The 14,385-nt window shown below is 43.9% G+C and overlaps 1 protein-coding gene across 7 annotated transcripts in view; it reads right to left on the bottom strand.

The window, feature by feature from the left end:
- Nucleotides 1-751: 751 nt before the first annotated feature.
- The window catches only part of P2RX5 (purinergic receptor P2X 5), a 35,517-nt gene continuing 21,883 nt past the window's right edge, over nt 752-14,385 (bottom strand). For 6 of the 7 annotated variants that reach the window (XM_043499526.1, XM_043499528.1, XM_043499525.1 and 3 more), the window contains 9 exons: nt 13,093-13,168; nt 11,249-11,345; nt 10,606-10,686; nt 9,204-9,342; nt 7,907-8,043; nt 5,947-6,040; nt 5,057-5,122; nt 3,323-3,405; nt 752-1,755 (listed from right to left, as the gene is read on the bottom strand). In XM_043499526.1, coding sequence (XP_043355461.1) covers nt 1,647-1,755; nt 3,323-3,405; nt 5,057-5,122; nt 5,947-6,040; nt 7,907-8,043; nt 9,204-9,342; nt 10,606-10,686; nt 11,249-11,345; nt 13,093-13,168 — 882 coding nt within the window. In that variant the 3' untranslated portion in view covers nt 752-1,646. Of the gene's footprint in view, nt 1,756-3,318; nt 3,406-5,056; nt 5,123-5,946; nt 6,041-7,906; nt 8,044-9,203; nt 9,343-10,605; nt 10,687-11,248; nt 11,346-13,092; nt 13,169-14,385 lie in introns of those variants that run through there. The other variant, XM_038375732.2, reaches the window with a different exon arrangement.

Here is a 14,385-nt window from a genome sequence, read left to right as displayed (position 1 = left end):
CTAGTGAGTCAAATTCATCCTAAGGAAGCACAGAGCCAAGAATTGACTTTTGTGGTTTTGCTTCCTAGTGTTTTTTGGGAAGTTATATCACCATCTGAATTTAGGCCACAGAGCTTTGAGCATCAAAAACAAAGGCCCATTGTCCTTCAAAAGCCAATGGAAGCAAAAAAAAAAGTTTTAAGTATTAGATTTCTAACTTTTAAATAAATCCTGTAACTTGTAGTGGGGTTAGGAGTTACAGAATGACTTGGGAAACAAAGTTCAATTGGTTCTATTCCCTTCCCACACCCCCACATTTCAAACTATGGATAACAAAAGAGCAGACACAGTAGCTGTCCCTCACTAGAGCCTGCCTGACCAAGTAACAGTGACTATCCATTCCTAGGTTTCAGAGTAGCAGCCGTGTTAGTCTGTATTTGCAAAAAGAAAAGGAGTACTTCCATTCCTACTGGCAGAAGTATCAAGTTCCTCCTCAGTCAGGAATGAGTAAGTAAGGTAGAGAGGATAATCATCCATGAGCTAAACAAAAAGCACAGTGACAATAAAAGGGAGTTGCTGAGAAAAGAGGATGAAACCAACTGGTAAAGGAAGGGAGGCTTGGTCATCAAATGTGCTGTCATTGACAGGTGCCTTGATGCATGCTGTTAACACACTGAATGTTTGATACTTTATTTCCACATTCAGCTTCCACTGGCAGTTTGTTCAAAGAAAATTCAGACAAATGCATGTATGACTAGCTTGATAACACTTTTATCAACTTCCTTAGAAAGAAATATCACCCAACTTGTTTCAAAATATTCCCCTAATCAGCTACCTGCTATGCCACACTATGCTTTCTTGTACCCCAAAATGTCAAGTTACCTGGACCAATTACTAGGGGACAAACCTCATCCCTTTACTGTAGGTTATTCTGGTATTTTTAAATATTAGATTTAGCAGAAGTTCTGTATTTATTTGCTCATGAGAACTTTGCGAGGCCAACTGCAAATATCACTGAGCCTGGTTGGTAAAGTGCTTCTGTGGAAATAGGAGGATACCATGGTCTATATAGTAAGTGCTCTTCCTGTGAAAACATCTTTAGAGTCACTTTACCTGTGGTATGATGTTACTTGAACTACAGACAAATTGAATGGAACTGGATCTCATTTATCTCAACAGCAGCCCAAATTATTTCAATCTACTCTTACAGGTAGATCATGCGAGACTAGGGAACTGGTGTTGCAGTGCAGCGAACAGAAGGTGATTCTGTTTTCCCAACCTCAACCCTCCTAACAATGTCAATGCCACGTGTTCTTTGTCAGTGATCTTTCACTAGCAAAGCAATGCCGTGCTAGAGAATAATGCTGGTTATCTATGTATATGCATATAAAAACGTCACCTAGTTTCTTCTACATTTTTCTTTATAATAGAAAAATTCTGTAGCAATGACAAGTGTCATCAGCTCAAGATAGGGAAGAATGCCTTAGGTCAGAAGGTGTGATATTTTTAGCAAACTGCTCTCTTGAATAGAATAGCTATTACTAACTTCTTCTCTGGGCATCCAAATGCTACAATAGATCTGACCAGGGGTGTCTCCACCTCAAAGTTTGGTTGCTGTGTTTTACCACCGTAGTCTTTATGGAACGTGTTTTCCAATTGACAGACTCTTAGGTCTCAACTGTCTGTAGTTGTCTCTGCTGCTCTAATGTAGCCAGCGATTCTGTGTTCTGGTTCCCATTCACTGTTCCACCTGGTAAAGACTTCCTTGAACTGGACCTGTGGGAACGAAAGGCAAGAATGGCAGAACCTTGAGTTTATTTACCTAGTTGTGAAGCAGAAGAGGAGTCTTGGTAGGACCCTTCAGCATTTCCAGGAGACACAGACAAAGAATGTTTAAGCTATTCCTTCTGGAGATGGGTAAATTTCTCCCTGGCTTGGCTAATGGACAGAACAGAGCCATTTTTATTTTTGACTAAACTATAAGTGTTCAAAACAAATGTTTGTTGTTTCAATTGATTGTTTTTTAAGGTCCACTTGTACATCACAGAAGCTACATTGAGTCATAGATTTTTGCAAAAAGAAAAGGAGTACTTGTGGCACCTTAGAGACTAACATTTATTTGAGCATAAGCTTTCGTGAGCTACAGCGCACTTCATTGGATGCATCCGATGAAGTGAGCTGTAGCTCACGTAAGCTTATGCTCAAATAAATTTGTTAGTCTCTAAGGTGCCACAAGTACTCCTTTTCTTTTTGCGAATACAGACTAACACGGCTGCTACTCTGAAACCTGTCATAGATTTTTGCATAATGCCAGCAATGGCCTCAGGGCACCTTGCTGTAACTCCAGTAGGAGCTTCTCACATATCCATATGCACAAATAACCTTATCTATTCCACGAAGCTCATACTGAATTTGTGATGTCAAGTTTTTTAGAAAAAAATCTTTCCCACAATTTGCTGACAACTTTGTGATTGAAACAGAGGGGGCAGTTGTTCCACTGATGTAGATCTGTAAACTCCCTGTTAATTCAAGTAGATTGCACACAAATATAATCAAAAGGAGCTTGGACGCTACATGAAAAATAAATGTCAACGTGACGCTCAGACTTCAGGATTCAAAGTAATGGAGCTCTGGCACTGTGACAATGTTCTATTACAGGGACTGTGTACTCGAGGTTTTATTAGATGGATGCTGGTGCAGCAGGGTGACTCTCACTGCCATTCTCAGTTTGCTGAACTCCAGTGGCACAGAAAATGGATCTACAGGGTCTAAGTCTGCCGTAACTGAGAGGACATGGCCCCTGTTGCATCCCTGCCAGGCCTACATCAGCTTATCGCTGAATCCATCCTTTAACATAGCAGCTCTCAGGCTGGAGTTTCAGAGTAGCAGCCGTGTTAGTCTGTATTCGCAAAAAGAAAAGGAGTACTTGTGGCACCTTAGAGACTAACAAATTTATTAGAGCATAAGCTTTTGTGAGCTACAGCTCACTTCATCGGATGCATTTGGTGGAAAATACAGAGGGGAGTTGTAACTTTCATCTTTATAAGTGAAAGGACAAGGCATCCAATACTTTTAGAAGTTGCCATTGATTCCATTTGGCATCATTATGGATGGAGAGGCAGGAGGCCACGTGCAGCTTGAACAATGACACAGCAGTTTCCCTGATTCCAGAAATGACTTATGGAGGGAGCAGCTTGGCTACATTCATCTGTATGCATGTAATTTCCTGGAAGCAAATGCCTTTCCTCTACAATTAAAATTTCCCATGTTTCTATATTTCTGTCTATTTAATGATTGGACAGTGTAATGCTACACACATAAATGCAACAAGAGTCCCACTTACTTCACTTCCTCATATTTTTTGCCTCGATAGAAGTTGCTCTTTTTCATCAAATACAGCAGCACCACGTCACAGAAGAAAGCCCCCTGCAAAATATTGGAGGCAGCCATTACTATAAAAAGCAACTGAAATCAAATGCATAATCTCCCTGTAAAAATCCCCAAAGCCACTACATTATCCTCCTCCCAATCTCTCCTGAAAACTCACCTGTGCTGTGAAGCCTACAAAATGTTTGACAATGGCTACTCTCAGCCAAAAGAAAAGGAGTACTTGTGGCACCTTAGAGACTAACAAATTTATTAGAGCATAAGCTTTCAGAAGTGAGCTGTAGCTCACGAAAGCTTATGCTCAAATAAATTTGTTAGTCTCTAAGGTGCCACAAGTACTCCTTTTCTTTTTGCGAATACAGACTAACACGGCTGCTACTCTGAAACCTACTCTCAGCCAGTGTACCATGACTGTTGCTTATTATGGTAATCATGATCCTCCCACTGTCACCTTGTGCTCTCTTTTGCGTGTTGCATCCACCTGTTCTTTCACACACAGACTGTAAGCTTTTTGAGGCTAGGACTGTCTTTGCCTTATGTGCATAGAGCACACTGGGGTCCTGTTTGGCAACTCTAGGCACTACTGCAGTGCAAATAATCATGTCTTCAATCCCAACCTTGCATATGAAAGGCTTTAGAAAAGTAATTGTTTCCACTTTATGGGGCCAGAATCCCCAAGGCTACTAGATATAACTTAATTAGATAGCTCCAGGGCATCTGAGCACCTCACAACAACCCTGTGAGGCAGGACAGTTGTATTATCTATCCCAGTTGTGCAGATGGGAAACTGAGGCATAAAGGAAATATGTGATTTGCCCAAGGTTCCACAGGAAGTCTGCAGCTAAAGCAGGAATTAAAACCAGGTCTTCTAAATCCCAGAGTAGCACCCTAACTGCTGCACCATGTTTTCTCTGTGTCATCCATACCTGCTTACCCAAAAATAACTGGTGACTTCCACTACCAAGAAATGCAGCCAGCGTTAAGACTGGTACATGTTAGCATGGAAAACACACCGGGTTCATAAACATCAAGATCCGCATTTGCTACATATGGACCAGGAATGTGATTCTATTTAGCTTTTATTCATTAACACAGCAACATGCTAATTTTCCTCAGCCGGAGCATCTTGCCCAAATTGGTTTCAGACAATGGGACAAACGAGAAGAAAAAGACACCAAGTCACAATTCACAGGAGGCTTATTATAAAGTCTACTCGGTAATAATTCAGTGATAATGGGATTAATCTTGCCTTGTCTGTCTAGGCTTTCACACCATAGGCATCACCATGGTATCTGAACTAAGAGATGTCAGCATATCACAGCTTCTTCCTTGTGCATGTGTTGCATCTCTCAAGTCCAATAGTAGGCCTGATTTGCAGCAGGCACTGGTTAAAGGAGGAAAACAAAGGCTATGGCACAGTTTATAATCTAAGCATTTATACTGTGCTCATTACTGCAGTGTCTATTTTCCCTAATGTGTTCTGCCATGCTGGGGTGCCCACAGCACAAAGTGTATTAACTGATGGCTCCCTTTTAAAGGCACAAACCCAACCGATCAGCCTTTCTAAAGAACTTGACTATTTTTTCAGGTAAACTGTTTATCCTGGAAACATCTCAACCGCAGGATTTGGACATGGTTCGGGTTCTGATGCTTTTGTTTCATCCATACACAGGATGATACATTTACTTACTGCACCCATAAGCGCAAGTCCTGAGCCCACGTTGATTATCGTTGGAATGATGTTAAATTTACCTGCCTGAAAGAAATAATAAAACACTTAGTGCTAGCCGAGCAGTTACCACAAACTGAACTGATAGCCATAGAGTTACACTTAGGGTAAATTTGGCTCGATGCATGTGTTTCATAGCAGTATGTGATGGAAGCCAGCAGGCAGAGTTACTGAGCAAGCTTTGAGACTAGGCTTACATTCTAAAAGGCATGGGTTTGTCTGGTAGCAGCCTGGCCCGGCTTGCCTTCCTGAGCCTGCAGTGTCACACCAGACTAGTTGCATCCAATGAAGTGAGCTGTAGCTCACGAAAGCTTATGCTCAAATAAATTTGTTAGTCTCTAAGGTGCCACAAGTACTCCTTTTCTTTTTGCGAATACAGACTACACGGCTGCTACTCTGACACCAGACTAGGTCTTTCCTGTATGCTGATCCTCTTTCTCCAGCTCTGCTTCTCATACTACAGTGGGTATTGACAGGAAATCAAACAATATCTTCCATAGTCCTCTTGCTGCTGGATATCATATGAACCAGTTTCCTCAATGAGCATGAGATGTGTGGAGTGGATCCTGCTGGCTGATATTGACTAATCTATTAATCTTACTTTGAGCAGCCTAGTGCTTCCCTTCAACCTCAGCTTCACTCCAGGCTCTTTTCTTCCCTTTGTGTATCAAGGCAGCTTGCTGGTGCCAATGAAACATTGCCTGCCAAGAATCCTCCTCCCTCACAAACAAGGGGGTGGTTTCGCCCTAGTGCTGCCCTTCCCCACTCTGGTGGTACCTACCCAACAACAAAAGTCTGACTCCACCCTTATTTCTTTCAGGACCAGAAATATACTGGTCTAGGCTCCTCACCTTGCCATTCACCATCACATCAAAGCGGATTCCGTAGGCTTTTATCAGTGTCCTGTACTCGACTCCTTCAGCATCCTTATAATATTTGGCAAATCTAGAAAGCAGAGAATGCAAGAATATTGATTTTTAACTCAGTCACCTGCTTCCCTCACATAAGAACAAGTTTGAATTCACCCCCTCTGTTCAAACCCAGGTATATTTCCCTTTAAAAATCAGGGGTATATTTGATTAACAAGCATGACCTTGTCCTAAATTTGAGGTCTCAGAGGAGCATGTGGATGGGTTCTGTATCAGCCAGTTCTTGACATCATGTTTCATTTCTAGCCTTAGCCAGACTTAATAGGAAAGCCTTTCTTGCTGGGTAGCTCTAAGCCTATTGAAATCACTGTAATGGCCTCGGCGTACATTTCCTTATCATTACAGTGGGAGACTGGAAGGTAAAAACCCTACACCTGCTCGATTTCATGACTGGAACCCATGGATCACTCTCAGTGTCTGGCTGACCCTGGTGGAGGTGATGATGCAGAAGCAGTGCTTAATGCAGAATATGAAAGACTCAGCAAAACTCATAGAAGATCTCTAATTCTAGATTAGGAATCACTGCAAATACATCAAGACTTCGGTGTCTGCAATGTATGGATGGTACTAGTTTTGTGGAAAGAAAAGGAGTACCCGTGGCACCTTAGAGACTAACAAATTTATTAGAGCATAAGCTTTCGTGAGCTACAACTCACTTCATCGGATGCATTTGGTGGAAAAAGCAGAGGAGAGATTTATATACACACACACAGAGAACATGAAACAATGGGTTTATCATACACACTGTAAGGAGAGTGATCACTTAAGATAAGCCATCACCAGCAGCGGGGGGGGGGAAAGGAGGAAAACCTTTCATGGTGACAAGCAAGGTAGGCTAATTCCAGCAGTTAACAAGAATATCAGAGGAACAGTGGGGGGGGGGAGGGAGAAATACCATGGGGAAATAGTTTTACTTTGTGTAATGACTCATCCATTCCCAGTCTCTATTCAAGCCTAAGTTAATTGTATCCAGTTTGCAAATTAATTCCAATTCAGCAGTCTCTCCTTGGAGTCTGTTTTTGAAGCTTTTTTGTTGAAGTATAGCCACTCTTAGGTCTGTGATCGAGTGACCAGAGAGATTGAAGTGTTCTCCAACTCGTTTTTGAATGTTATAATTCTTGACGTCTGATTTGTGTCCATTCATTCTTTTACGTAGAGACTGTCCAGTTTGGCCAATGTACATGGCAGAGGAGATTGCTGGCACATGATGGCATATATCACATTGGTAGATGCGCAGGTGAACGAGCCTCTGATAGTGTGGCTGATGTGATTAGGCCCTATGATGGTATCCCCTGAATAGATATGTGGACAGAGTTGGCAACGGGCTTTGTTGCAAGGATAGGTTCCTGGGTTAGTGGTTCTGTTGTGTGGTGTGTGGTTGCTGGTGAGTATTTGCTTCAGATTGGGGGGCTGTCTGTAAGCAAGGACTGGTCTGTCTCCCAAGATCTGTGAGAGTGATGGGTCGTCCTTCAGGATAGGTTGTAGATCCTTGATGATGCGTTGGAGAGGTTTTAGTTGGGGGCTGAAGGTGATGGCTAGTGGCGTTCTGTTGTTTTCTTTGTTGGGCCTGTCCTGTAGTAGGTGACTTCTGGGTACTCTTCTGGCTCTGTCAATCTGTTTCTTCACTTCAGCAGGTGGGTATTGTAGTTGTAGGAATGCATGAGAGAGAGAGACTGTGCATGAGTAAGTAAACTGTGATGAAAATTTTAAAAGGCCATATACCATGGAACCGGCATAGGCTCAGCTGAAAGAGTTAGCCAGGAATAGTTAGGAACAGAATCTGATTTAACCTATAAGCCGATACTGTTACAGTGGCATTTTCAAGGGCCCTGTGCCTGAGAGTTACACAGTGGTACCCAGTCCCATCACTGACTTTGATTACCTGAAGTTGTATCCAGAGGAGATGGATTTTTCCGCAAACTTGTTGTCCAGACGGCTAAAAGAATAGTGAGGGTTGCATTCAGAAGAAGGTTTATCAAGATCACAGTCCCATTCAATCTGAATTCCTATCACACCACCCTTAACGAAAGAGAGAGACGTTTTCAGTGTGCTTTTTTGTAGCTTGGCTTGGTTTGTTCATTTTTAAATCATGTCTGCTCCTCTGCTGAGTGTCCCTTGAGGGAGATAAAAGAGAAGTAGGCTCCTCTGGTCCTGAACTCATACTCAGATCAGGATGAGCCAAACTTAGGCAATTAATCATATTTTTCTACAGTCATCCTGGCTCTTCCCATGCTGGCATCTGGAGACAGTTTCACTGAGAGCTTCCTCACAGTGCCCCTGACACCAACTCCAACCCCACCTAGAAGGGCCCATCTGTACTCTCTGTTGTAATGAGGATTTTCATGCCCAGGGTGTTCATTAAGTTCCTGTTAGCTGATGTGTTCACTTTTGTGAAGAGGACCTTTGTCCACTAGGGGTAAAATTCTGCCCTGTGCAGAGGGCCAGCATGAGGTCTGTGCTGCACTTAACCCTAATTATGCAGGGACTTGAGAGGGGCTTAGGTCTTGCGCTGGCTCCTCTGTACAGGGGTGAATTTCAGTAAATTTCAGCACTAACAGTAAAATATTCTGTATTTCTTTGGATTTGAAAAGGGTTCCACAGGTGGAAGCATCAGTCAATGGTATATTCATGAAAGCTATGTTCCCTTTAGGGAGTATAGTTAAATGTAGTCCTTCAAGGGACCTGAAGAAGAGTTCTGTGTAACTCAAAAGCTTCACCAACAGGAGTTGGTCCAATACAAGATATGACCTCACCCACCTTGTCCTTCATGGGACACTGTTAAAGCTGGCTGTGGCAGGGATGGTGACATTTTAACATGTAAGGTTCAGGACTTCTTTACATAGATCCAAAACAGACATTTCAACCATGTTTTAAAAGAACATCCTGTGAACAACTCATGTGCAGCCCTACAACAACAAACTAGGGTGCTCAGCCAGACATGTACAAGGTACCCTACAGTAATGCACAATTGGGCAGGTGGAAATACTTCAGTTCCATGGGGTTATTATAGGCAAGAGACAAGATGATTTTAAAGCTCAATGACCTGCCATAGTTCTGGAAATGAGAAGTCCTCATGGGGGTGAGGGGGAGTTTTGGTCACTGGAAGGATTATCAGCTTTTCCAGAGAGGAATGTCTGTTTAGCTGGTGCGGTGTATGGGAGAATAAGGAATGTTCATACCTCAGATGCCATGTCCTGAAAGTTGTTCCCAGCCCAGCTCACGAGTTTGCCCAGGTGGAATATGGGGCAGTAAAGGTGCTGTGCACTGAAGTGGCAGTTTTTCAGGTAGAAGTCATCATCAGTGTTTAGCACATTAGTCCTGCATATGGTGAACAACAGAACCAGTCTGACCTTTCTCTTTGCCTGCCCTACAGAACAGCCGTAAGAAGATTCTCTTCCAAGGCCACAGAGATGAGTCTCCTCTTCGACACCCAACATAATAATCCAATCGGACAGAAAGGGCATTCTTGCCACTAACCCTATTATCCCGTGAGCATCTCTGCAGCCACCCCCAATGAATGCATCCTGCTGTGCTTGGATGCAAACAGACCCTGAGCTTGCACATAGATCCACACAGGCAGATTTATGCCCATGCAGACCTGAAAGCAAGATCAGGCTCTAAAGGAGGATCTAACTCTCATTCAGGCAGTGACTTTCGGAACCACACCTGGATTGTTCCTTCAGTTTTTAAGCAGAGCTTCCTGTTGCAATTTGGTCTCGTGTTCTCTCTCATAACAATATGCTAGAAATGCACAACTGAAGCTACCCAGAGTGCTGATATGAAAATGTTCGTTTCAATAAAGATTTCTATAAGTAGAGCCATAGCCAATATCTCCTGTTCCCACCTTCACACCCACCTTTACAAGTGGAATATTGAAAATCAGCATTTCCAATCAACTTGCCCAGGTTATTTTGTTTTTACAGCATAATAATTTGGGGGTGAAACTGCAAAATGTTCGTTATTTTTTATCTAACCAGTGAAAACACAATCCCCCATCAGCTTCCCCCAGCTTGGGGAGTTGGTTTCTTTCTAAATGAAGGCCCAAGTACGCCACTCCCCTTTCCCCCGAATACTGCTGGTTGATGGACATGCTGGGTTTAGATCATATAGGCTATTAGGTAGGCTGCCACCCCAGTTATACTCTAGGCGTGGGAAGGGAATACCCCAATATTCATATACATGGGCTTGTTATTCAGTTAGATTAATAAAAATCCTGTGATGGAAATAATGGGTCATATTCATCCCATTGGTCAGTGCAATGACAGCTTGGATACACATAGCCAGACAACTGTCAAAGATTATGTTCTATGAGTGACAGTCTAAATCCAGCCACTGTTTGGCTGGGAAGCTCTCACCAGACTGAAAATCTTCCCCTAATCTTCATTACCTTCCCTGCTTCTACATAGCCAGAAACCAAATGCTGTCCTCCGGTTACCAACAGGAAACAGTCACCATCCTAGACAGGAGTGTTCAGATCACATGCCCACATGCATTGAGGAGAAAAAACACAGGAGCCATTTGGATTATTGACAAAAGAAAGGTTGCTGATAGAGAAAAAAACAGAGACAGACGCACACTTACTTGGAGAATTTAAACTTAGGGAAGCGGATCGAGTTTTTGATGTAAACAGTGAAGTTTTCTGCATTCGCTAAAAGCGGTTTCCTGAAAGAGAGGGGGCAAAGTTCTCTTGGGTTTATACTCATTGTTCTTCTGCCCATTGACATTTAGACATTTAACTGACATGTTCATGTAATAAGCAGAAGCAGAAGTCCAATCCTGCAGAATGCCCCCTGAAAACAGAGAAAGGGCTGCTGCACAGACCCTTGGCTCCTATTGAGAATCAGTTCTGTTCCACACTCTTCCCCTTTGGCCAGCCTCCCTCAGTTGTCATGTTTTGTCAGGGAGTTGTTTGAGAAAAGGGCAGTGTTAGAGGGAGTCAGGCAATAGCAAGAGTTGGAAGATACCATCAAGAAGCATGTGCACCATCTTTAGAAGGAGCAAGGTGGGCCCCAAGGCACCCTCATGCAGAATTTCCTGCTGCCCTGACACATTTTAAACATAGCAGATGTTTTCTAACCTCGTGCGTTCAAGCCAACAGGAATCTCTGCAAATACAACCCAGCGACCTATCTTCAGTTGCTTGTTAGGAAACAGAAGCCATGCTTCAAAATAGGACAAAAGACAGGCAACTCATGCTCAGTAACATTGCCAGAAGGGGAACATACTTGGGCTTGGACTTTTTCTCCACCGGACACCATGCTAATATTTCACACGTCCCATTGGTGTTGCTCCCGACTTTCAAACAGCGGCCAGTCTTGACCCCTGTGGTGCAAACAAGGTCATGGAAAAGGTCATTCAAGGCTGACACCTCCCTTTTCCCTGGCTCACTAGGGCAGATGAAATGTTACTTTGTCTTCATTGTAACCCTAAATCCTCTCAGCTGTGAAATGTTCTCTCCCTGATTGAACAACTGCTCTGTTGTTGCTTTTCCTAGCAGCCTCAGGGTATCTTGGCAGGGAGACCGTAATCCATTTGGTTTAGCAGAGCTCTGTTTAAATGGGCTGTAAACAAGTCAATGATCTCAAATAAAGATGGTTGAGCTAGAATGAAGTCACTGCTGCTCCCTCTCAGTTACTAACTGAAGACACCTGGGACCATGACAGTCCCAGCAGCTCAGCATGATATTTGCTTTCATCTCCCTAGAGAACAGCAGTCCAACATGACACATCCAGGGGTTCCCTTTCTTCCAAGGAGCCCTGGATCCTTTGTTAATTGCAGACCTCAGTCTCAGGGCTCTTGGGGGGCCACTGTTGACCATGCTACAGTGCTCGGCTCAGGCTGGGGCTCCTGCTACAGTTGATTCAGTTTGAAAAAGCCAGGTCACTTTGGAAGGCAAGAGCTGGGCTGCTGTGAATCATCAACCACCCTTTACAGCACACAGGAACTGTCCCAGTAATATCTATGGCTCAGGGCCAACAAGATGTGCAATGGTATGCAGTGACCCCCCTCCTCCCAAAACCAAACAAACAAAAACAAACCTCCTGAGGTTATGGCCCTGACCCAAGGTCACAGTCCCAACTGCTCTGGAGTGCCCAGGGCTCTTGCCCAGGGAGATCAATGGACATATCCCATGTCTTGTTAAAAAGGGAGTGTTCCCAATATCATGTGCTGCAAATACATTTTCATCTTGTGTTCCTCCTCTGTCCCTCCCCTGTTGTGCACAGACTAAATGCAGGAAAGCACGAGGACAGAATTACTCATGCTGCACAGTGCGTCTCAAGCATTTCCCACTTGCTTTCCTCAACCAGGCCTCCAAAGAGTTTTGCTGACTGGCAAGTCAGCGCCCAGGGGGTGCCACTACTCCAGCACACCTATCCTCCACGGCTCTTTACCCAGTTATTCATGCCACATGCCTTGGGCAACTCCTCTTGAGCTAGACTCCCAGCTGGCTGCATTCAGAACCATAGACATGCTGTGAAATCTCTGCCCCGGGGAGATTCTTGGGGATTCTGCAATATATTTAATGCCAAGCACCAAGAATGTTAGGCCCCGGCTAGCTGTTGGAGCCAGCTGACCCTGCCCTGCTGCTGCTACCAATGTGTGTCGCAGGATAGAATACAAGTCAGCCAATGGTAAAATACATTATTAATGTAATTTATGTCGGCTTTGTGCTCCTGAAAAGAGAAGACTAAGAACACTGGTTAGGACCAGGTGCACTGTGGGCAGGTGTGGCACCCGATTTCCCCACAGCTCTGCTGATGCATCTCCATCTGCAGGGCCCCCAGCTTCTAGTCCTGGGTCCACCTCTATGGCCACTTTCTCAAGCTCTCCCAAGGCACTTGAATCCTGACCCACATCCTGTTACTCACTGAGAGACTCTCATAAAGCTCTGCCAAGACACCTCAGTCCTGACTTGCAACACCCCTGTTATTCTGGGACAGAGACTCCCATAAATCTCTCCCTCCTCCTCCAGTCGTCTTCTCAAGCTAAGTTCTTAAGTGAAGAATTGTCTTCCTCAGAAGGCAAGCTAATTGCTCAAGAAGTGCAGGGGGATGATCTCATCTCTTACCATTGCCAGCTATCACAGCTTCCCCCGCAGGGCAGTCCCTGTTCTTGCTGCACAGTGCGTCTCGAATGCCAGTACTCTGCAAAGCAGATGATTGCAGCAAGTAAGGCATGTGACAGAAAGCATAATGTGCTTTCACTGGAACGCTCCTCCACATAGAACTTCATGTACCTGCCACCCCAAAAACACTTAGATTTGCATTGTGGGGGTGAAGAACTAAGTGAAAGGGATACGTCTGAACTCATGTCAGCCTTCCAAAATTCACTCCTCCACGCAGGCTGGATGGACAAGGGTTTTGATAGGGGAATAAAATATTATGTTTTTCTTCCTCCTCATCACAATAATTGAGTGAGACGTTCAAAAAATACCTAAGTGATTTAGAAACTTGAGTCCCTTGTTCTCCTAGGTGATGTAGGTGCTTTAGGAAATCCCATCCTTTCTGTCTGGCATACTTCCATGAGGTTTACATGAATGATTTCAGTAGGGTAGTTAGGTCACTTTTACAAAGAGCCACCGAGTGCATCCCTTACACAATGGGGACCACATATAAAATATCATTGTCCTGGAGGAAATGTACAGTTTAACAAATGGGGTGTGCATGCTAGCACTCAAGAGCAGCCCTGCAGTAACGTACTCTGGGACTGGATCTATCTATCATGTTATTTTTTATGCCACGCCAATCGCTCGCATCTGAACAATTGTGAGAGAGGAAAATGAAAGGAAAACAGATTGCACTCCCCGGCTCCCACAGGTCTCTAAAAACAAGCAGGAGGAAACAAACTATTATTAAAATGATGGGATAACGCTACCTTTGCTTTAATCTAAAAAACTCTCTCACTCTGAAATAAAGCAGAGACATCCTGTGTGATTGGACACATTCTTATTCCTCTTCCATCTCTGCATGCTGTGCTAACCTGGCCACTTGAGGGCAGTGTTGTCTTACCCAGCTAAGCTCCGTTGTCTGGTAGGCTTCCAGAGTGCTTAATTTCAGATGACCTCGTCAGACAGACATGGACCCCACCCAGAGGAAATGACTGTCATTAACTAGGCCTCAGCCCTGAGAGCTTGTTACCAACACACACACTGGCTTTCCCAACTGCCTGAGGGTTTGCTACAAAAATTGGCCCAGGATAGGGCAAACTTAGTAAGGATACTGGTGAGATGGTAAATAATGGAGCAAAACATTTCTACATGTTTATGACTGACAGCAGCCCAGCCAGCTCAGGCTCTGGGCACTAATGAACTGGGACTCCTCTGAGTCTTTTATGATATGACTGGAAAGAACTCCTGTTCCTT

This window comes from Dermochelys coriacea, chromosome 17 (genome assembly GCF_009764565.3).
Source record: "Dermochelys coriacea isolate rDerCor1 chromosome 17, rDerCor1.pri.v4, whole genome shotgun sequence".
Lineage (NCBI taxonomy): Eukaryota > Metazoa > Chordata > Testudines > Dermochelyidae > Dermochelys > Dermochelys coriacea.
Note: the sequence above shows the minus strand (reverse complement) of the source record. Positions and strands in the feature narration are given on the sequence as shown.